Raw genomic sequence first — 24,355 nt, 5'->3', positions numbered from 1 at the left:
CGGGAAATACTGACTGACGGGCTCTTCCGTTTTTCCCAGATCGAAGGTGGATCAAGTCCAGGAGATCGTCACCGGCAACCCAACCGTCATCAAGATGGTAGTGAGCTTTAACCGGGGTGCCCGGGGCCAGAATGCACTGCGCCAGATGCTGGCTCCTGTGGTGAAGGAGATCATTGAGGAGAAATCCCTCAACATTAAAACAGACCCAGTCGATATCTACAAATCCTGGGTCAACCAGATGGAGTCACAAACAGGAGAAGCCAGGTAAGGCCAGGTATGGGAGAGCGGGGGAGAGAACGGAACCCAGGGGAGTGCAGAAATAGTCCAATAAGTTGGTAAATTTGCCTTCCAGTGTGTAGCTGAGCCTCGCAGAGCAGAGCAGGAAAGAAGCAGCTTCAATCCCTATTACAATATAATACAAAATTTACATTTGAATAGAGAGTTTCATGTCGGGAGGACATCCTGAGATCTAGTTAGCTGCTCTTAGGATAGATGAAGTACAAAAGTGAGCGAGTGTGTTTGGGAGACATGTTGGATCTATAAAATGGCCTCTTCTTTAATGGTGTGTAATTGACGTGGGGTTGTCTCTGATTTTCCTGCTTGCAGCAAACTGCCGTACGACGTGACTCCAGAGCAGGCCCTGAGCCACGAAGAGGTGCGCACACGGCTCGATACCTCCATCAAGAACATGAAGGGAGTGACAGACAAGTTCCTCTCCTCCATCATCGTGTCGGTGGATAAAATCCCGTGAGTGTTGGCATTCCCTACCTTGGCCTGCAGAGCGAGCACTCACTCACTCACTCACTCATTGAAACTCTCGATCTTGCCGCAAGAGGCAAGTTCGTTCTCGGGTGCTGGAGTGAACGCTTTCGCTTAGGACGTCGGATTACGGGACTTTTCAGCCAAATTTGAGCGAAACCATTATTCAGAAGTCAGGGGAGAGTGATATTTCAAAACACATTTAACCCCATTCCTTATTTAAGGAACAGAATATGCTTAGAAATACAGTGGAAGCCTCTTAAGCCGGGCACCAGATGTTGCTTTAACCGGATAAAATGCCGCCCCCCCCCCCCACCCCACCTGTTGCGTCCGGTTTAAGTGACTTCCACTGTACCACAATTTTGACCGTGGTAAGTTATGAGCATTGTGTACTTCTTCAAATCATTCCAGTCAAAGCCTGGAACGCTGACTGACTGCCATCAGGACTGTGATATCTTGATGATTGCGGGGAAGCATTGCCGTTCAAGTTCGCGTATCCCATCAGCTCGCCGTCACATCCGTTTGTCTGTTTTTCTCCCTCTCTCATTCCCTCTCTCATTCCCTCTCTCCCGTTTGTAGCTATGGCATGAGGTTCATCGCCAAGGTGCTCAAGGACTCCCTGCACGAGAAGTTCCCAGACGCGACAGATGACGAGCTCCTCAAGGTAAGAGCTGCTCCAAACCATCATCACACCTTTCATTTCAGTTTAGTCAAAGGATTGGGAGCAGCAGTTTAGATTTTAAGGTGCAGCAAGGCTAATTGGAGTGACGGTGGATTTAAGCAAGGCAGTAAACACTCCTTCAAGCTGCAATGACTTGGCATCCAGAGTGAACCCAGAGGCCCCCAATTCCTCACAGTTTTTTGTGCCTTTTGTTTTTAAAAAAAATTGAGATTGTATTGGATAATCCTTGGTCAATTTGGAACACGGTTTCTTCTTAAGAACTGCAAAGAAATTAAGTTCAAACTTTAAATCTAAATTAACAACTTTCTAAAAATTCTGCCTGATCTTAAGGGAATAATGGCCTAAGGCTACAACCGCAAGATATTTGAAGAGTCTGAATGGGCTGGTGAGATGGCCTGAACTGTGTTGTTACTGGGGGACACATTTGCTGTATCCACACAGATCCGTTACTGCCCGTGGCTAGCTGTGGCCTGCGTGTTGGCGAGCTAGGGTCCGGCCTTGGCTTGTTGGAGGTGGCCCTCGGCTAGCAGGATCCAGCGTTAGCCAGACATGTAGCTAACTGGGGTCAGACACCTGGCTAGCTGCAGTCTAGCTTTGGTCCTGGACCTTGGCTAGTTGAGTCATCCCCTTTGTTTGCACCTCGCAGACACCTGGCTAACCTGACAGGAATGTTTGCTTCTCAGTAGCTGCTGTGATGCATTTCCCTGCAATACTTTCAGTGTTTCTGCTTTCTGTGTCGCTCTGTCTGAACCCAGCATCTTCTCTCTTCTCTCTTCAAAGGCTCCAGACTTCTCTCCCTCTCTCTTATCAGTGGATGAACTGTGCTGATTTTACCCGGGTGCAAGGGAACCAAATGCTTCATTCTATACCTGCCAGGCATACAGTAGCTTTAATTCTGCTTTCTTCTCAGGTGAATCTAAGTGTGACTAACATGAGTTTTTACTGGCTAAGGCCAGTGTGCAATTGCAACCTGTCTCTTTGAGAACTATTGTAGGAATGTCCTTTGAAGTAACATTTCTTTCTAAATTCTGTCAGTTCTGTCTGTTCAAAGATAGGGCTAAGTGAACTGAATTCTTTGATTATAATAGATTACGATTGAAGTTAAGGGGAAGTTTGAATAGATCAATCATTAAGGGTGAATAATAATCTTTCAAATAATACATTTTAAAATAATAAACTTTCGCCCACAAAATACACAGTCAATCCACTTTACAATGTATTCTGTGAAGCGCTTTGAGATGTCCCAATGATGTGATAAGGCTGTATATCAAATGCAACAATTATTATTATATTACAGGAGTGTTCCCACTAGCTTGGTCTGGTCCCAATTCCTATCTCCAGTATTTGACCCAAGCGATCATTCCTCATGTGTGACTCCACATAAGTGACTCATCATCAGGATTGCTAATCTTTTCACGTAGACACTTAGCAGAACATGGAATGTGTTAACCCAACAGGCCATTGAGGCTGAGAAGGGAATAGGATAAACATTTGAAGAGGAAGAATTCGCAGGATAAAGCTAGGGGAAAGAGCAGGGAATTGGTTCTTGCCGTGGTTAGCTCCTGTGGACAGTTTAAACCCAATGACGGGTGGCTATTCTTCCTGTACTCTAATTTCTACAACTCCAAACATAACCCATATTGCTGCAGAATCCTTTCTGCATTACTGTGAGATTGATTTTAGCTCCAGTTTGGAGCTGGGAGAGTGTGAAAGGAGTCCTGACCCTCATGTGATTCTTTCAGATTATTGGAAACCTGCTGTATTATCGCTACATGAACCCAGCCATTGTGGCCCCCGACGCCTTTGACATCATCGACATTTCAGCAGGCGGTGGCCTGACCACAGATCAGAGGAGGAACCTGGGATCCATCGCCAAGGTCTTACAGCACGCTGCTGCCAACAAGATGTTTGACAAAGAGAACTCGCATCTCAGCTCCATCAATGAATACCTCTCTCAGGCCTATCAGAAGTTCAGGTACTGCCTGTGTGTGAATCGTGTGTGGCTGCGTGCTTGTGTTTAAAGACTGGGTTGGTGGGGGGCAGAGGAATATTCGTCTTTGCTTTGAATCATGCTCATTTCTCACCTGAAGGCATAGATTCATGTGGGGAACAGTCAACAGACACCCTCTGCTATCTTGCCTGAGTGCCTATTCTTCATCTAATATCACCACCGTTTTCACTGCTGTGTGAGGAGGGCAGAAGGAGTGGAGGGTCTGAAAGCCTCAGTATCTCTATGCAGTAACCCATACAGCTCAGCTCTGAGAGCGTTTGATATTATACCCGTGACTTCCATTCTCTCTCTGAGACGTGGATACAGTAACGAGCCCAATATCCACACTAATTAGGACCCGACCCATTTGAGGTTATGAAAACAGTGCGGATAAATGTCCTGTCTGCGCATCACTCTCTCTCCTTGCTAACTGTCTCTCTAATCCTGGATCAGTTCTCTCTAGTCTGGTTAAATCATACACACGCGCGCAAATAACATTTCGCCAACGCTGCAGGCTAACTTCACTTCCATAGCTGAGCTGGAGTGCGGATATGGGACTGTGTGAACACGCTAGATGCAGATAGACAGCACTTTACAGTCTTCAGTGTTAACAGAACGGTTATTTTCCCTCCAGGCGTTTTTTCCAGACCGCCTGTGAGGTCCCCGAGCTGGAGGATCGCTTCAACGTTGACGAATACTCGGACCTGGTGACGCTCACCAAGCCGGTGATTTACATATCCATCAGCGAAATCATCAACACGCATACGGTGAGGAGAGGCTCGGTCGGTCACAGCGATTGTGCTCACAGCTCTGGGACTAAGGCCTCGAGCTCTGGGATTCCTCATGGTTTAGCTTTCTCCGGTGAGAACAGCTTTGGGTGACGGAGCACAGCACATCAAGGTCCCTTCAGTGTGCTGACTAGTGAATGGCCCATTACATTGTGGCCGTTCTGATTCCCCGCCTGCTCCATTTCCCACACCGGCCGTTCTGTTTGAGGTTCATTTAATGTCAGACTGAGAGCTTTGTGTTGTGAGCCTCACAGGGAAGTGGATGGGAAGTGGATTCAGACGCACTTCAGGTGGGCCCTTTGGGACCACCCACGGGGGAGATTGTCAGGAATAGAAAAATATTCCTTATTCAGTCATTTCAGCAGCGCAGCTTATGAAGTCATTTCTGTCGGAAAGTGTGTAAACACGTTACTGGTGCAAGTGTGTATCTGGGCAAATTTGTAACCATGTTTGTGATAGGCAGGTGTGCAACTGTGTTTGTGATGGGTGAATGTGTAACTGTTTGTGACGGGAGTGTGTAATCGTGTTTGTGACAGGCGAGTGTGTCATCGTATTTGTGACAGGCGAGTGTGTAACCATGTCTGTGACGGCCAAGTGTGTAAGTGTGTTTGTAACATGCGAGTGTATAAGCCCGTTTGTGTTGGGCGAGTGTGCAAACGTGTTTGTAACATGAGAGTGTGCAAGCGTGTTTGTTTGGCAAATGTGTAACACACTGTATGTTTGACCGGCAGCTGCTGCTGGATCACCAGGACGCCATCGCCCCGGAGCACAACGATCCCGTTCACGAGCTGCTGGAGGACCTGGGGGAGGTGCCCACCATCGAGTCTCTGATCGGCAAGTCCAGCTGCGTCAGCGCGCACAGTGTCGGCTTCCTCTGAGCTCCCAGTGAGGGCGAGCGAGTGGGTGTGGGGAAAGTCAACGGGCACTTACTCCTCTCTCTCGCGCTCTCTCTCCCCCCAGGTGAAGGAGGCGCAAGCCCAAGCGATCCACACAAAGAGCAGCTTGCGAAGACAGAAGTCTCTCTCACCCTCACCAACAAGTTTGATGTCCCTGGAGATGAAAACGCAGAACTAAACGCCAGGAGCCTGTTACTGAAGTAAGGCTGCTGTGTGATTAACATTCCTTACAACGCGCCCTCTCCCCCCCGACCCCCCCAACGAGCTTTCCCCCCCCAGGTTAGGGAGTTTGAAATCAGACCGGGTTCCCTGCTTCAGATCTGTATCCCGAGGTTCCTTGCTGAAAGGTGTGTGTGATGTTAGTTGAGGGCGGGATAGTTGGTGGATTATCCTCCTTACGCTAACACACTTGGGAGAGGCACTAGAGGGAGTCCGTCTCCATCCCCAGCCCCAATCTCTCACGCCCAGCTGAGCATAAATGTTCAAATAATTATTTCTGATTCTCTGCAGTGAATGTGGCTGATATTAATAACTGAATGTTTTTCCTCCTCCCAACTCCCTCTCCCCTTTCCCTCTATCTCATCCTCTCCCTTCTCTCTCTCACTCGCTCCTTTCTCAACATCTCCCTCGCTCGCTCTCTCCTGCTGTCTCATCTCGCTCTATTTCATACTGTCTCCTCTCACTCTTACTCCCCCTGTCCTTCGCACTCTCTCTCTCTCTTTCTCTCACACTCACGCTCTCCTCAGCACGAAGCGGCTGATTGTGGACGTGATCCGGTTCCAACCGGGCGAGACACTGACGGAGATTCTCGATACTCCCGCAACAACAGACCAGGTGAGTTGCGACGCCTCGCACAATCAGTTGTTTCTTTGCTGTACGTTGCCGAGCCAGCAGCGTCCGGGAGCTTTGAGGGCTTGTTTAACGCTCTGTGCTGAGCCTCTAGCGGGCGACGGCTTTTTAATCAAGTGTTGGCGCAACCGCGACTGCCGAAGTCCCCAATAAGCGCTTTGACGGTCTTGTTACGTCCTGGCAGGAAATGGACCACCAGCGGGCCATGCAGCGCAGGGCCATCCGCGATGCCAAGACCCCCGATAAGATGAAGCGGGACCAGGCGCTGTCCGCCAGCAACACCCTGTCACTGACGGAAAAGAAGCAAAAGATCCAGCAACAGCTGAAGAGGCTGACGGAGCTCGGCAAAGTCAACCCTGAGAACCGCTACCAGGACCTAATCAATGACGTAGCCAAGGTCAGCGCAGGGGCGGGGGCTGCGGATTGTGGGGGGGAGGGTGTTTGTTGTCTCTCCAGAGAGGAGAGTTTTGCGGTGTGGGGGAGATCACAAGGTTGGTTCGGATGGAGAAGGCTCCTTGGGAGGGGCTCTGGGTGTCCATGAGAAACTGGAACTTTGGCCGATTTTCCGCCTCTCAAACCCAGGGGTCACCCTGGCTGCTGATTGTACTTCTGATCGCAGTCCCAGCTCAGATCAGGTTGATCGCTATCTAATGAACGTGCAGGTGATATTCCCATTAAACACACACATTGTGGCATCTGACCTCTCGCATTGGGAAATACCGCGGGGTTTGCTCGCGCCGTGTCATTATATTTAGCTTGTCCACGGTCACTGGAAACCCAGATTTATTAATCAGAGATTCCTCTCCCAAGGTGAAGAGGCCTCCCCTACCCCAGTCAGAGTTGCTAGATCTCAGCCTGGCCACTGGGTGGTGTAGTAAGACTGCCTATCCTGTACCAAACAGGGAGTCACTGAGTATGTCTTGTTTACCACCGTTATATAATTTTCCATCCCATTCCCACGTCATGCTTCCCTCTGTAAATTTACAGGTCGCCCGTCATTCTGAGCGTGTTGCATGCTGGTTGAAAGTTCAAAACCACTTTATTAAGCACTGCCCTCTCACCTCTTGGAGCATGGGTTCGAACCCAGGTCTAGGTGGGATGATGTGGCAGCCGCGATGGTGGAACCAGGAGTGTTATTGATCACTGCCCCTCGCATCAGCAAATCTCCGTAGGTTATCCACACATACCTGCCCACACTGTCGCTGAGATCAACTTAACTCAGTGATGGAAACCTAGGGCGTACTTGGGGCTTAGTGTCGCTCCCTGGAGATTTAACAACTTTGAATTATGGCAGCAGCGTTTTTCATCTAGAAGCGCTTTAGAATTAAATTAATTGGAAACAAAATAAACCTTATATAGAATTTTATGTCAGCAAACGCAGAAGTTAAGCTGTGTCAGCAACATGCGGTAAACAACACCGAGATTGGTAGCCAAATTACAACAGCAGCAGCATTGGAAGGACGTCCCAAGAGGCTGGACAGTTAACGGTTTGCACCTGAGGTGGAATCAAGAGGGATAGAGAATGGGGGGGTGGCCGAAGGAAGCATGTTCTCAGAGGAAAGTCTTGAGTCGGGCCTTGAAGGAGGCAAGGGAGAGGGCGAGGCGGAGGTATTCTGGGATGGAGTCCCAGAGGGTGGTGGCAGAAAAGCTGAAGGGCCAACCACCAATAGTCAATAATAATAATCAAAATGTTGGGGTGAATTTGAGTTAGAGAGGAATATTGAGGGTGGACAGTTGACGTTTCCTTTTTCAGGAATGTAATTATTCCTTCCTTTTTCCTCTTCCCAGGATATCCGGAACCAGCGGAGGTACCGGCAGAGACGGAAAGCTGACCTGGTACGGCTGCAGCAGACCTATGGTGGCCTCAACTCCAAAACCAGCTTCTTCGAGGAGCAGATCGACTACTACAATCAGTACATCAAAACCTGCATGGACAATCTGGCCAGCAAAGGGTACGCGGCAAAGCCTTACATAATGTTCTCGTTTTCCTCCCTTCCTCCTCTCCAGAATAAATTTATAAAAAATAATAATAATTTGGTCATTGGCCACCACACTTCGCCCACAAAATATAGTCAATTCACTTCACAGTATTCTTCTTTGTGAATGTTAGCATGACATTAGACTATGGTGTGGGTGGAGTGGGTGGTATCACAGCCCCGATCCTGCCTTCACTTAATGCCCAAATGTGCCTGTACCTTCAAGGAGGGAACACTGTTTGGCAACTAGAAGCCAAACTGATTGGTGCCCCTCTAACACAAGGGGAGCTGAGATCAACCTTAGCCCTGTCTGCTGCTCCAGCTGAGATGGGCTAGTGCAGTGCAGACTGAGGAACAAACCCAGTATTAGTCTGTATTACTCACTGTGTAGACTCAGCATCAGGAGAGCTGTGGCGAGTTGGCTCTCGCCAAACCAACCTGCACCTAACACTTTCCGGAATTAGGTAAGCAGGATGCGTCCCTCCAGGGAGAGAGTGCGTTCCATTCCAACAATCTATCTCTGGGATTTCCATGTGTAGGTGAGGTGCGTGGAATTCTCAGTTTGGTTTGGATACTCTTAAACAACGGTGATGGGTTTCTGCACATGTCAGACACCCGGCTGACCAAAAAAAAAGATTCCTTTTGTTTGTTGGATATTTGACTTTGCAAAAAGGCTGTGTTTTTCATGCATGTTTTGATCTTTTCAGAGCAAAGAAGGCGGGAGATGTGAAAGGAAAGAAAAACAAACAAGGGGCACAGCGATACACGGCATCCAGGCTGTACGAGAAGGGCGTCCTCCTGGAGATTGAGGATCTGAATATCAACCAGTGAGTCGCCAGATATAACGTTCGGACACCAACCTGGGAACGTCTCTCTTCCCTTTCCAGTTTCTTTCCCTTCTTTCCAGATGATACAGACTCGTTCTGGGTTACCGCTGTCCGGGCGACACGCAAGTGCTACTAACACGTTAGGGGGCCAGGCAGCCGAGTGTCGGCGGGGCATTGGATCATGAGGGTGGAGTTGGGAAAAGAGGAACAATCTCGTCCTGACTTTCCTATGTTCTTCACTCAAGAGGGTGGTGAGAATGTAGAGCTCACTGTTCCACATTCTGTGGTTGAAGCAAAAAGCATCAAAAGTATTCGAGAGGAAACTCAATGCACACAAGAGGGAGAAGGCAATAGAGGGTTGTGGGAGAGGAGAACAGAAGAGGTTGAGGCTCATGCACAACACCGACATGGACTAGTTGGGATGAATGGCCTATTTCCGCCTGTACTGATGATGCTGCACGTTCAGTTAAAGTGGAAGCTGAAAGCTGTGTCTTTGTCTCTAGGTTTAAAAATGTCATCTTTGACATCTGTCCGACTGAGGAGGTGGGCGACTTTGAAGTCAAAGCAAAGTTTATGGGGGTGCAGATGGATTCCGTCATGCTTCACTATCAGGTGAGAGTGGTGAGGGGGAGCACATATCACCCATTCCTCACACGCTGCAGGGTTACAGCTGGAAAGGCAGCCCTAGAGACGTGGCGAACAAGTGGGTCCCATATTCCCGAAGCCTTTTGTTTTGGTTAATTCTTTAAACATTATTTCTATCTCCTCTTCCCCCGCCCGCCACTGCAGGACCTGCTTCAGCTCCAGTACGAAGGCGTCGCTGTGATGAAAATGTTCAACAAGGCAAAAGTCAACGTGAACCTGCTAATCTTTCTCCTGAACAAGAAGTTCTACGGGAAGTAGAGACGTCTTGGTGCTCCAGTGGCAAGACCACGGTATTATCTCTCTGTTTAGGCTTTAAACACAGAAGCCAGCGTCTCTCGCCCCCAGTCCGACAAACGGCGACAAGCACAGCCAGCACACAACGATGAGTTCCATTTCTGCATTTTTCTATACCTTCAACAGCCGGGTTCTGTGTGTTCATTATCACAGGTGTCTTTGTAAGGCAACAAACATTAAAACACAACCTCTTATTTTTTATAGATTATCACTATTACCTTTATGCTTTGTTCTTCCCCGGAATTTTATTTCTTAAGTGTAACAGAAAGCTTTTTTTGTCTTCTCTTCTGTGTGTCTTCATTATTTTTATACCCTGTCAACAGAACACTGTAGGTCCACACAATAGTTATTGGTTAGACTACTGGGTGCCACAGTGCATTGGAACCAAATTCATGCAACAAAAATGAGACTGTGCTTAGACCATACGTTAAATTTGGTTTATGTATATTTGCAACTCAGTATTTATGGGCTTTGAATTGTCCCCTCTGGTCTCCTCTTCCCTGAATACTGGTTGAAAATTTGAGTATAAAGTGGTGAATGGTGAACAATGTCAAAGAGTGTTTGCGCCTGAGGATTCACCACGTGACAAAGCCGAGGTGACTGCAGAGGCAACGGGTTATTCAACCAAAATGTCTGGAGACTAAACGGTGGTTTCACCAATTTCTGCCATTGTTATCACATGTCAATCAGCAAGTGTTAGTGGCCTCCTAACTCTGGACCCTCCTAACAAATGCCACAATTCTTGGGTTTGTATCCATACAATCAGTGCCGGGTGCAGCTTTCCTGTAGTGCTTTGCTCTCAGATCCGTGTGACGAGGCGTTTGGAGCCTGTGGAACACTGGAAACATCTGTACGTCCTTCACTCTCATTTTTCCTTCTTCTCTTAAGCAATGATGCTATGTCTTACCGTGGCAAAACAGGATCCTTTGCTCCTTGCTTGTTTGAGTCGCTCCACACTAATAGTGCTTACACCGCTTGCCGTTTGAAGGAGGCATGAACGAGGCTTGTTAAATAATCCTAAAATGTAAATAATGTGTTTTGAAAAGAGAATCTTCTGTGATCCTCCTTTCATCTTTATTTTTCCTCCTGGAATCTTGTGTAAATATTTCAGTCTGACCTGCATTTCTTGCGCCACGTGCCATTTCCTGGGATTCTTTCCTCTTTCACGCTGCCGGACAAACTGCTCTGAGTCCTTCCCACTGTCAGTAACACAGCCCACTCGGGCACCCATTACTCGGGTTGAAAATGGACAGCCTGGATGCTTAATTGTGGTTTCTGTTTCTTTGTGGCAATAAACTCCTGCTTGGATTATTCACTCTCTGCTACAACTGGGCCGGTGCTGTGTGGATAACAAACTAAATAGGTCCACAGTTCTCCAAAAACACTGCTGATGACAGACCACCCAGCCTGGGTGGGTCATTGGCTTAGATGCTCCTAACCATGGATGATGGGTTTCCACCTGACTGCTACCAGAAATTACAAACGCCATGTACAACTGCAAGCAGTGTACAACCTCCATGCCTATACAGCAGTGATTCACTTCCTCCCCCCACCCCCACTTTGCTCATCATGCCAGCAGATTCCAGAGAGTGAGCGGCCCAGTCACCAAGTGCCTCTGAATTACACATTATTTGTAGAATTGTGAGCTACTAAAAATAAAGATGGAGTTTTGAAACTCTTTGTGTTTGGCTCATTGTAGCACTGCACTGAATTTAGCCTGACTAACACGAGGAGCCAACACTCCTGCCATCAACCTTCTTTAACCTAAATTAATCTTTTGGGGGGGAAGCACGACTATTTAACAAAATAAAGCCAATGCGCCTCCAAAGGAGAAAGATACCTAGGGAACAAGTGGTGGCCCAAGGATTGTTAACCATTTATTTGTGACCATGACCATTGAAACTCAAATCCAATTCAGGAGTTTCCAAAGAGTGACCACTAGGAGGAACAGATCTGTTTTCCGGAGACTTCAATCCCTGGTTTTAAGAAGAAACACAGGTGAAGGGTCAAGGCCCACAGTCTGGGTCACCACCGGGGCTGATAAGACGAGAAATAGCAAAAGAATGTAAAGTGGATAAATACTGTACAGTACGTGAATCTTTGTGTTCCTGAGTCACACCAGGCGGTGAGAGGACCTACTGGAAGGAATTGGTTTGTTTCAAAGTGGATAATAATTATAAATCCTTGCATTTGATATAGCGTCTTATTGTGTCATTGAGACGTCTCAAAGCACTTCACAGGATATACTGTAAAGTGTATTGACTGTATATTTTGTGGGGGAAACACAGCAGCCAATTGGTTAAAACCAAAAATTACAGGCCCTAATTATGGTATCAATGAGCAAGGCACTCCGGGACCAGTTTAGCACACTCAAAGAAAGATAGGAAAACAGGAACAGGAGGAGGTCATTTAGCCCATCGAGCCTGTTTCATCAGTTTATTGGATCTTGGTAGATTTTAATGTCAATGTGCTTTAGTGTCACTGGCACTGTAGATTTGTTGCCAATACTCAAAAATCAGTTCCCTTGAATTGGGGTGGTTTGGAATTCAGATCATCCTCAAAGTTAGCGTTAATTACTTCAGATTTTTGCCAAATGTTCCCAAATGCACACTCCAACCTCTTAATTTATTAAACTAATTAACTATGTCCTCAGGAAACCAACGTAATATAAGATTTGTGGATATGAGTTATAGAGGAGGGGGGAAGGAAATGAGGAACGATTATCTGGTGTATAAGACTGTAGTGATCCCACAACTCAGCCCAAGAAGGCTCTTCCCCAAGGCTGGCACCAATTGCAATCCTCTTAGTAATAATAATAATAATCCTTGCACTTAGTATAGCATCTCATCTGTCAGAAGGATGTCTCAAAGCAGTTCACAGGAATTACTGAGCAATGGAGTGACTGTATTTGTGGGCAAATGCGGCAGCAAAGTCCCACAAACACTCATGAAAGACCAACTTTACTTGGGAAATGCGGTATCGTTGGCCAGGATACGGGGACAACTCCCGTCTCTTCAAATTGTGCCATGGGATCTTTAACGTGCTCCCGAACAGTCCGACTTACATAAACTGTGGTTTGACACAATCGGTATTATTTTTCTCAAATTCAACCATGTTCTGAACATGTTACGCAATGTCAAGTACTTGCTCCTGGTGCTTTGTGTTTATATGACATGCATCAGCTGTTTGCGTTGACTGGGATTATCACTTTCACTCTGTGAAAGGAACTCTTGAGATTTGAAACACAGAAGTTTGTTTCATGATCGTGAAAATAATTTCTTTTTATCCCCTCGGCTGGAGACTCGCTTGAGTCCTGCTGTGCCCGTTTCCCAAGGGGTTATTGTTTCAGTTGTGAGCCCAGACAAAAAGGTTTGTTAGAGGAGAGGGTATCATAGGCTAGTCTATCTTATCCTCATAAACAGACATAAACCTACATTTCCCAACAAAGACGATGATTAACATTGGGGACTCTGATTTTTTCCCCTTCTTGTAGCCCAGAGGTCACACGAGCATTCTTAGTGACACTCCTGATGAGCAGACTCAGCCCAATTATATTAACTGTGACCTTCTGGACTATGCATCTCTTAGTCACCGTAGTTAGTGTCTTTACTGTGTGAGACACTGGGCTTAGCTCTCACTGTAAGCTGACTTTACTGTGAAGTATAAATTCACTGCAGTGATGTGTTTATTCTTTTCATATTCCTACACAAATATTTATTTCCTGAAATCACCACAGTGAATAAATATTATTGTATCAAGAACATGGTTCTTCCACTCTAGGTGGGACTTTCCCCGAGAGACAGATACTCAAAACTGAAAGTTTGATGCAGGATGCCTTGGTGAAAGATATCAGTGCATTTATTATTTAATATATCCTGTTCCAATGTCCTTTTTTTCTGATGAGGGTAAGCAGGGTCTCCTTGGAACTGGGGTGGCTCAGAAATGACATACTTGGCAATGAAATGTTGTTTTGTGGTGATCTCGGTAGTCCAGAGTCAGGCGTTTCCATAAAATTCCAGGTTACTGATGATGACAGACCAGCCAGCCTGTCATTGGTAAGACTTGGAGGGCCAACTAGTGAATGATTCTTCCCATTCAGCTTCTGTTAACCCTGCATNAAAAAGCCCTAGGTTGGTCCGGGCTGGACCAGCAGCTGGAAGGTTGCCAGAAAGTGGTAAGCAATGCAGTTTTAGCTGGTAAAGCTCCAGCAGCACCCCAAGGCACACACTCGGGTCCCCAAACCTTGGCTCTTGCCAACCTGCGACAAATACTGCTCGGAATTAGGTACGTCCCTGCGGGGGGAGAGGGAGCGTGCATTCTGTTCAAGACACATGGAAATTTCCAACAGAAAAAGTAATTAGGCATCCAGATGTTTTAATCCAATTCAGGACAAAAAGATCTCGTCAATTCAGCCGTGAGTTCACAGAAGCTCAAGGAAGTTCAAACCCGTGAAGGAAACGTGCAATATCATTGAGAGAAGCTTCTTTCGATGTGTGCCACGGGCGAGAACAGCACCAAAAAAAGGTTTTTCCCAATCCTTTTATTTTTCATTGAAAAAAAATCTACCTTTTAATTTAACAAGAATCAATCAATCAATAAATCAAGTTGCCCAACACGACTGCAAATTCCCTTTTGAGAATGAACAAAAACAGGTTAGTCCTGAGCTGCACAATACTCTTTGAGTGTGTGTGTGTGTGTGTTGACAGGGAGGTAACCAGGAATTGTTTTTCAGCCACTCTGTGTCTCTCTCTCTTCTCCTCTAGCGGAGGAGTTTAGAAGGTCAATCTCCTTTCATTTTGTGCAAGTGTTTTTCTCTTCTGTCTGTCTGTCTGTGTGTGTGTGAGGGGGGGAGGGGGGGAGGGAAGGAGATGACAGTCAAATTCAGACCGATTTGAAAATAAATTGAGAGAGAGAAAAAATTTGGTGAGAATCGAAAGAGGTTGACTGACTTTCCAAGCCTTGTCCAGCACCAGAACTGTCTGATTTCCCTAATCAACCGAGGACTGTCAGAGGAAACACCAACACACACACACATATACACACATTAACACACTAACACACAGACACACTAACACATACAGACACACTAACACATACAGACACACTAACACATACAGACACACTAACACATACAGACACACTAACACACACAGACACACTGACACACAGACACACTAACACATACAGACACACTAACACACACAGACACACTGACACACAGACACACTAACACATACAGACACACTAACACACACAGACACACTAACACACACAGACACACTAACACATACAGACACACTAACACACACAGACACACTGACACACAGACACACTAACACATACAGACACACTAACACACACAGACACACTAACACACACAGACACACTAACACACACAGACACACTAACACATAGACACACTAACACACACACACACTAACACACACAGACACACTAACACATACAGACACACTAACACATACACACACACTAACACATACAGACACACTAACACATAGACACACTAACACACAGACACACTAACACACACACACACACACTAACACACACAGACACACTAACACACACAGACACACTAACACACACAGACACACTAACACATACAGACACACTAACACACACAGACACACTAACACACACAGACACACATACACACTAACACATACAGACACACTAACACATACACACACACACTAACACACACAGACACACTAACACATACAGACACATTAACACACACACACTAACACATACAGACACACTAACACATACACACACACACTAACACATACAGACACACTAACACATTCACACACACACTAACACATACAGACACACTAACACACACACACTAACACATACAGACACACTAACACACACAGACACACATACACATACACACACTAACACAACACACACTAACACACACAGACACACTAACACATACACACACACTAACACACACAGACACACATACACGAGCGAATTTCTTCTTCAAAACAACCAAGGACCTATTTTCAAGACTTTTAAACCCCAAACAAAAAGAATATTTTTTCACCACATAACCCACCCACACACTCCCACCCACTCCCCACTCACCCACCCCCACCCACTCCCACTCACCCACCCCACCCCACACACACTCCCACCCACCCCCCCCCACTCCCACTCACCCACCCCCACGCACTCCCACCCACACACTCCCACCCACCCCCCCCCACACACTCCCCCACCCCCCACACACCCCCACCCACCCCACTCCCACCCACCCCCCACCCCCCACCCACCACACTCCCACCCACCCACACTCCCACCCCCACCACCCACCCCCACTCACCAACCCCCCACCACCCTCCAAAAAAAACGAGGAACAATCAATTCCAGTTCTGGAGACAAAGAACTGTTCTTTGAGGGGTGAGGGGAGAAATAACAAAAAAAAACCTTCGTTGCGATTGCGACCACAGACCAGAGAGAGAAGTGAGTGAGAGTGAGTGAGTGAGACCTGAAGACAACTTTGACCACAGGAAGAAGGAGAGGAGGAGGAGGAGGAGGAGAGGCTTTCCTTTTTGTGTGTGTGTGTGTGTGTGTGGTTTGGTTTAGTTTGGAGACAGCGTTGGAACCAAAGCGGACAGTTTCGGTTGGAGGCTGAGTTGGAAAGCCACAGTGTGTGAGTGAGTGTGTCAGTGAGTGAGTGAGTGTGTAAGTGCGTCAGTGAGTGAGTGTGTCAGTGTGTCAGTGAGTGTGTGTGTGTCAGTGAGTGAGTGTGTGTGTCAGTGAGTGAGTGTGTCAGTGTGTGAGTGAGTGTGTCAGTGAGTGAGTGTGTGTGTCAGTGAGTGAGTGTGTCAGTGAGTGTGTCAGTGTGTGTGTGAGTGAGTGAGTGAGTGAGTGAGTGTGTCAGTGAGTGAGTGTGTCAGTGTGTGTGTGAGTGAGTGTGTCAGTGAGTGAGTGTGTCAGTGTGTGTGTGAGTGAGTGTGTCAGTGAGTGAGTGAGTGAGTGAGTGTGTCAGTGAGTGAGTGAGTGTGTCAGTGTGTGTGTGAGTGAGTGAGTGTGTCAGTGAGTGTGTCAGTGAGTGAGTGAGTGTGTCAGTGAGTGAGTGAGTGAGTGTGTGTGTGTGTGTGAGTGAGTGGTGAGTGAGAGAGCTGAGCTGAGCTGAGGGCTGAGCTGAGCCGCTGCCTGTTTTCCAGCGGCGGGAGGTTTTCTTTGGCCGAGGGTTGAGGGTTGTTTTGCGGCCCCTCTCCTCCTCCCCCTCTCCCCCTCTCCGGCTCTGGGGATGTGGCACCGACAGTGAACCCGAGCCTCTCGGACACTGACTTTCTCGGGACTTGTTCGGGGCCGCGTTTTTTTTTTGCTCATCCCCTCCCCCTCCCCTTCCCCTTCCCCCGCACCCCCCGCGGCCCTGGTCGGTGTGTGGGGTTTTCCCCCCTCACCCCCTCCTCTCTCTCTCTCTCTCACACACACACACTCCCTCCCTCCCTCCCTCCCTCGCCCGCGCGGCCCCGGGACCCCCCTCGAGCGGCAATGGCCGGCAGCAGCAGCGGGGGAGTGGTGGGCGGTGGCACCGGAGCCCCAGGATCCGGGCCTAACCACCACCACCACCACCACTCGGGCGGCGCGGCCGGAGCCTCGGGGCCGTCCAACCCCCGCAAGTTCAGCGAGAAGATCGCGCTGCACAACCAGAAACAGGCGGAGGAGACGGCCGCCTTCGAGGAGGTGATGAAGGATCTGACCGTGTCGCGGGTGAGTGAGTGAGCGAGCGCCCTGCCCGGGGCGCCCCCCGGACTCGAGGCCCAGGCTTTGAGGCCTGCTCTCCCCACCCCCCCGCAACCACCTCCTCTCCCCGCGCTTTTGCCGCGTATAAAGTCCGTGTCTGCGGCGAATACCGCACAGCTTTGACGCGCGGTCGCTTCACTTCGCGGGTGTGTCCCGCGAAGCGCTTCCAGACGTCTGGAAAACGTGATAAAAGGCGCTGTATCAGATGCGAGGATTATTATTATTATTATTATTATTATTATTATTATTATTATCATATACGTACGTGTGTGTGTGTGTGTAGGAAAGTTGGCTCTTGACGTAAGTTTATTTTTTTTTAATCGGGTGTTGGGTTTTGTTTTTATTTTGTGTGGTGTTTTCTTTAATCCCTCTTCACCCTCCACCCCCTCCCTCCCTCCACACCCCCCCCCCCCCCACCTCCTCCCTCCTTCCCTCCCCATCGGAGACCCTCCAGCCCTCGCTTCGGTCAGCCGCGTTGCCTCGACCCAAGCGGGAAACCCGTCGTCGTGCCTTGCGAGAGTATTTTCCCGAACCGAGCCGAGAAATCCACGCGTCCCACCTACAACCCGCTCCATCCCCATCGGAGACCAACCCCCTTCCCCCCCACCCGCCACCACCCCCCATCACCACCGCCACCACCACCCCCATCACCACCGCCACCCGCAACCCTCCCTCCACTTTGATCCGTGACGTCGCTTCCTTTAAACCGAGGTCCCGACTGCCTTTTCAGGTGGATATTCAAGATCCCGTGGCCCCCTATTCACTAAGAAAAGGTCTAAAGTAGAGAATGCAGGTTTTGCGTATCGGAGCACTGAGCACGAGTTAAAGGTAGATTAACATTTGAGCCTTACCCTTCAGATCTATGCTCTGCAGCTTTATGAGCAGTGAGTACTCTGTCCACTGCAGTTATCGATGAAGTTAATGGGGAACTTCTTCGGTGAGAGAGCTGACCATCTCATTAAACCTTTACGCACCTGCACATCGCAGCAATGCGTTGGAATACAGCTCCCGTTAAGATGCTTTAAGATGTTCTTTTACGCAAAGGTGTCATTTTGGCAAAGTTGGCGGTACTCTTGCCTCTGGGTCAGAAACAAGGTCAAGATTTCCAGCTCCACATCAGTACTTGAACTCATAGTCTAGGCGCACACTCCCAACACGTACTGGGATAGCATTGTTTTGTCCAAAGTGCTATTTTTTTTGGATGAAACATTAAAGGTACTGTTTAGGTGGACATTAAAAGTTCCTGGAAAAAAGAGTATGGAAAAAGAAGAGAAATTCTCCCAGTGTCCTTCCTGGACCACAGTCCTTCAGATTATTTGGTCATTCATTTCATTGGCTGTTTATGGGACATTGTGGCATGCAAAATGACTAAGATGTTTACCTATAAAAACATTCATATGACTTTATAGTAATTCTTTTGAAGCATTTTAAGATATTTCAATTTGATAAAGTGCTATGAAATGTACGTTACCTCTACGTAAATGCAAGTTATGCAATAGGGTAAAATTTCCATTTGCCATTTGGTACACAAAGGAAAGGTTGTGCAGGTTAAAAGCTATAAGTGAAACACTGCTACATGGCAAATTGTGCCTGCTCCTCATTTCCCCCCGGACCCTACTGTGTTATTTGTTTCTTCTAAATTTTACCTTGTCCACTCCAGACACTGCCACTAAGGCAAATTGAGTGTGAAAATGTGTTTTAATCCATGCTTGGCAATTTTAAAGGCCTCTTAGCAAACCAAAATACAGTGATTCCATCATTCAAGGCACTGCCTATGTATCTTATGGGGTTAATGGAGAAAAGAGGAACTCATAAATCTTAAACCACAGTACTTTTATAACCTCATTTACAGATTTCCAGGTTTGTAACAATTGTACCCTGAAATATTCTTCAGTAAGAATAATTAAGAGCAAATATACCTCTGCTTGAAATCTGTGTCATGCAAGAGATTGTAGGTTTCTTACACCTCAGTATTGTTTAAGATTGTTTCACATTTCATGGCAATCTTCATATTAATGTTCGCTGAATGCATTAGACCAACTTGGACCCAAGTATTTGAACCAGGATAAGAGTTAGGAAAAAAATGGCAAGAAATTAGAGTTTGGGGTTTAAGCAATGGGTGCATCATTGCTTGCAGTTGCCAATAAACTGCTGTATAGACTGCCAGTTGTTTCCAAATGGAGGTCTACTCCAGTTCTATTATGGTTCAGAGCAAAACTAACTTAGAGTTGTTACAATTTTATAGATTTTTGTTTGGTCTTTTTATTTTTTAAAAAAAGTTCCAATGAATGCTGATCAACATGCTGTGGTAGTGAGAGGCTGATCCTGAGATCCTTGCGTACTTTGATTTCCAAACGTACTTCAGAGACTGGGCGGCATTAATACATGATGAGCTACTGAGATGCTGTATATCTCGATATCAGTCAGGAGTCGAGAAACCTGCTTAACTCTAATCCTTTTAGTGGATTTGTACTCTAAATTACCTGCCGATACTCAGCTTGACTTTTCGGGTTTAAGGTGTGTGCTTTTAGATGTTTCCAAAATGTAGGTTTAAAGTGTAATCTGCGCTTATCCTCTGCCTGATTTCTTACAGCATCAACGTAAAGTAAAAGAACAAATGTACACTGCTGCAGGATGTGATTATATAAATATTTTTTTAAAAATCATAATTCTGATGGAACTTAAAACCCACAGTAGCATAGGAGGAAGTGAGGAAAGGGTACCATTTGTGTTGAAATCCTGGGGGAAAAAATGTAAGATAATGTAATGCGCTTTGACTTATTCAAAGAGTCCCAAATTTGGAAACCGTATTTAAGGAGTGAAGGAATTCCAGTGACTCCCACCAATTTCTCTTAATTGTCTTCTGACTATCGCTCTTACTCTTTGCTGGTCTCCTCTGCTGACCATTATTCATGGAGCTCTCGGACAGCAAACTATTTGACCACAGCGTGAGTCACAGATGAACACAAACTTGTCCTTTGCAGTCGTGGCGAGGATGTTTTGTGGTGTTAGTGAACTTGCTCCATCCCTTACCTCAGTAATGTCCTCCAGGCCTATTCTTCTTCATGTACTCTCTGCATTTCTAAGTCTGGTCTGCCTTTTGTTCCTTACTCTTTCCACCTCATCATCGGTGGTCGGGCTTTCCTGCCACTATTCCCCGCGCTTCTGAACCGTCTACAAAAAGTCCCTTTGCCTTGTCTTCTCTCCCTACCTTCACAACATCTTAAAAACATATCTTAACTTACAGTTAACAACCTCAAACTCCCCCTCTTTTTCTTCCGGTTAATTAATAATCAATAATTGAGACGCGCTTTGAGGAGTTCATCCTATGTGAAAGGAGCAGTTTAAATGCAAGTTGTTGTTGAAATTGTTGTACTGGTTGTTCCAAAAATAGCCATCTTTAAACAATCTAAATTTAATAGGAGAATTTGAAAGCTTAGTCCGATGAGGCTTTGATGCTTCTATCATATGTCGGCTCCCAAAGCATCTTTGCCAAGACCTATTTATTTGGCCTTGAGAATCTATCAGCTCTTGTTTCCTTTGGTGCAGATGCACAGACACACGTTCCATTTCAAGAATTACAGCCCGTGTTTTTTGCAGGGAATGTACGTTTTTCAACAACAAACATTGATTCTTACCTCTCTTCAGGCCTCTATATCAACATTCAGAGAGTCAGAAACAACCTCTGACATTTTGAAGGATTGTGATTAACCTTAGCGATAGCCCGCAGAGGTAAGAGAGATCACTCCCACACTCGCTGTCATATCTTGCTATCCTCATGGAATGTCCAGCTTTGGTAGAGACTAAAATTGGATTTTGGACATTATTTTTGACCAACACCAGTACAAGGAAAGATCAACAACAATAACATGATTTCTATAGCGCCCATCATGTGGATAGCATCTCGCTCCAATCTAGACTTTCTTGGTATTGCTGATGGTGAAATATGATCAAGTCAGATTAGTTTAATTGAAGTGGTTCATTCCAAAGGAATGCAAAGGACTTTGTGGTCCATCTGGCTGGTCCGACTGGAAACCCACGCTGAAACTCTGAATTCTGTTTGGATCACATATCCGTCAGTTAGCTTCTAACTGTTGCAACACCTGCAACAGTTTTAACTTTTAGTATTTTCGCCAGATTGAGATTTTTGTGGCTTGAATCAATTTTCAATGGCCAACCATAGGAGCCAGAGCTGTTTTCTGTGCCTGGAATCAGTTTCACAAATTACAATGTCTTGTTTCTTAATTTCCTTTGAAAAAAAGAACCTATTTAACTATGAATTCCTAATTGCTGAAAGTTCCATAATATTCACAGTTGGGTGCGGAAGTTCAGATGAGTTGGTGCAGTTTGAACACCTGGCAGTCCTGGGGAGCAAAATGATGTGGAGGACAAGTATTGGAGGGCATCAAAAAAGCTTCAGGAACAGATTTTGCACAATAAAAGGTCCATGTACAATTCTTCCTTTTTTTCCTGTTTGGTCAGGACAGTAATGGGGAAGCATATATCAGATCAGATATTAATCCAAGGTCCAGGCTGCCAATTCTTCAGATGGACATTAAAAAACCCAAAGTTTCCAGTGCATCAAAGCTAACGGAAGTATGTTCAGTGTCCTGGCCAACGATACTCCATGTTAATCCATCATTCACCTTGCTAGCAGAAATGGCTGTTGCATTTGTCTATGAACAAGTGAACACTTGACAGAAAATCATAAGTTAAAGCTCCATGTTGGGACTGTGAATCTGCATAGTCTAGACTGACCCTCCAGTGCAATGCTGTGGAAGCCCTGCATAATCAAATGCTTCCTTCTTCAAGTTAGATTAAATCAATGTCCCATTTGCATATTCAGGCGGATGTTAAAGATCCCATGGCATTATTCAAAAGAGAAGAATTTCTCCCGGTGTACTGGCCAACAATCCCCCAGATAAAATTGGTAACTCGCTTCAGAGCTGTTTGTGGGACTTTGTTGTATGCAAATTGGCTGCCTCATACGCCTACAAATACAATCCCTACAATTTACAATAATTCCTGTGCAGCTGTTTAAGAAAATTCAAATGCAAGAATACTAATTATGTGAGTAGCACTTTAAGATAGGCACCGTAAAAATGTAAGTTCCCTAAAATTTAAGTTAATGTGTATTAGACGAATTCTGCCTGAGAAAACATATTGCATTAAATGTTCTTTTTGGAAGATGCTCTAAAAAAATATAAGTTCTATCTTTTGCCTATGTTTCATTAAATAAAAACACAATTCCAGTTCAACTTTGGACCGATTGATTCTTGAAGTTGTGGACCAATACAGAAGAGCACAACTTTGTAGATATTTAAAATATTTAAATCCAACCTTTCCATTCTAGGACCAGCAATACAAGTGTAGCCAAGGGTAAGAGCGACCTTAAATTAAAAATGGGGCAAAGAGAAGTTGCTGTGGGGTGATTGAGGTTGAGACATTATTAAAGCTGTTTCCAGCTGAGGCTGTGTGCCGATCTGATGAGGTTGTATGGATTTTCAGCTTCTGAAACAAAATGTACAGATCTGTGCTGAGCTACCCCACACTACCCTTTGTAATCTCAGAAGCTGCCTCTGTATCGATGCACTTGCTGGGCATGACCAATAATGACAGAAATCTACTGCAGCAACAGGCAGAGAGTAAAAGGACCGTTTCTCTGCTTGTTAGTCAGATCTTAAACTGATTCACTGTCGGCCTTGACGCATGCAGGAAAGTACAGTTTTTAATCTCAGTACATTCCAAAAGCTAATTCAGTGTTTGGGTAAAGGTTTAAATAAAAGTTTTTTTTTCCCCCACCTGGTCTACAATTCCAAGCACCCAATATTCAGCAGCTTTGAGTCAGGAGACAGCAGGAATGTTTTCTGATGCTTTCGGGTGTTTCTTAATTTGCGGTCTGGCTTGCGTTTTTTGCAGAATCACTGACTGAGGCTAATTCCTCTTTTTTTGCTTTTCTGCAACAGGTTGGTGAAAGTGTCTGACTAAAACAATAATCATTAAATGGGAAGTATTTCCAAAGAGATTTAATTTAAGGGGAAAAGAAGACTCTTAGGTTCAGCTTTGAATGCAGCCTGCTTGGTGGAGTTCTTTGAACTGCTCAGTTATGTGAGTGTGTGGGTAGGGCTCAGATGGCAGGCTTCTTTATCTACAAAGATGGCCCGCACAGCTGCCTGATGGGTGCAACACTCACTGTGAAACTTGCACTAGAGCTGGTTCGCTTTTCTTCCCTGTGCCCCATATGTAAATCTTGCAGCAAAATCTCTTTGCCTCATCACTTCTCCTTAACGTCTTCTTACATCTTCCATTATTTAAAAGATGGCATCTTGGGGTTTGCCGCCCCCTCCCTCCAGCACAGCAGCTAACTGAATGAGCAAAGCACAGACCCCCATGTGAGCCTGTGGCCCATGTGGTTGGGAACATCACTGCCATATATTGGAATGCGCTGTAAACAGTGTTACCACACCTAGATTCTCACGTCAACAAAGAGTCTTCAACCCACGCAGCCTTTTACATGGACCATGTCTATCTTTTGTTTCTCTTTTACATAAATATTTTGGGAATCCCATATCAGTATTTTTTTAAAGTTCAGAATGAATCCGTGGCATGTGAGGTCAATTGAGGAAAAAAGTGGCTTACGTAATGGTTCTAAGGGTGAAATATTTGGCAGCTTCCCAGTCCAATAACATTTGTGTGCAGAACCCTGAAACAGTGGCCTGAGTTTCGTAACTCGTCTTTCAGAATAAGTTAGTGTGACTTCAGGATTATTCATTCTTCCCTTGCCTGGCTATAATAATATCTCGCTGCCATGAATCCACCAGAGCCAAGCATTTAGTGGGATTCTTGTTTGACTTATTT

At 46.0% G+C, this 24,355-nt stretch overlaps 2 protein-coding genes across 2 annotated transcripts in view; both read left to right on the top strand.

Annotated features, from left to right (window-relative positions):
* Window positions 1–11,381, top strand: part of iqgap1 (IQ motif containing GTPase activating protein 1) — a 52,534-nt gene extending 41,153 nt beyond the window's left edge. The window contains exons 25-37 of the mRNA XM_007908647.2: window positions 40–264; window positions 607–747; window positions 1,339–1,423; window positions 3,184–3,416; window positions 4,066–4,198; window positions 4,951–5,053; window positions 5,180–5,315; window positions 5,862–5,949; window positions 6,149–6,361; window positions 7,753–7,916; window positions 8,648–8,767; window positions 9,271–9,379; window positions 9,557–11,381. Coding sequence (XP_007906838.2) covers window positions 40–264; window positions 607–747; window positions 1,339–1,423; window positions 3,184–3,416; window positions 4,066–4,198; window positions 4,951–5,053; window positions 5,180–5,315; window positions 5,862–5,949; window positions 6,149–6,361; window positions 7,753–7,916; window positions 8,648–8,767; window positions 9,271–9,379; window positions 9,557–9,670 — 1,864 coding nt within the window. The 3' untranslated portion in view covers window positions 9,671–11,381. The remainder of the gene's footprint in view (window positions 1–39; window positions 265–606; window positions 748–1,338; window positions 1,424–3,183; window positions 3,417–4,065; window positions 4,199–4,950; window positions 5,054–5,179; window positions 5,316–5,861; window positions 5,950–6,148; window positions 6,362–7,752; window positions 7,917–8,647; window positions 8,768–9,270; window positions 9,380–9,556) is intronic.
* A 5,833-nt stretch (window positions 11,382–17,214) lies between these two features.
* The window catches only part of crtc3 (CREB regulated transcription coactivator 3), a 46,268-nt gene continuing 39,127 nt past the window's right edge, over window positions 17,215–24,355 (top strand). The window contains exon 1 of the mRNA XM_042342946.1: window positions 17,215–17,464. Within this exon, the coding sequence (XP_042198880.1) occupies window positions 17,246–17,464 (219 nt within the window). The 5' untranslated portion in view covers window positions 17,215–17,245. The remainder of the gene's footprint in view (window positions 17,465–24,355) is intronic.

Source organism: Callorhinchus milii, unplaced genomic scaffold, assembly GCF_018977255.1.
Source record: "Callorhinchus milii isolate IMCB2004 unplaced genomic scaffold, IMCB_Cmil_1.0 Scaffold22, whole genome shotgun sequence".
Lineage (NCBI taxonomy): Eukaryota > Metazoa > Chordata > Chondrichthyes > Chimaeriformes > Callorhinchidae > Callorhinchus > Callorhinchus milii.
This window is presented reverse-complemented; position numbering and strand designations above follow the sequence as displayed.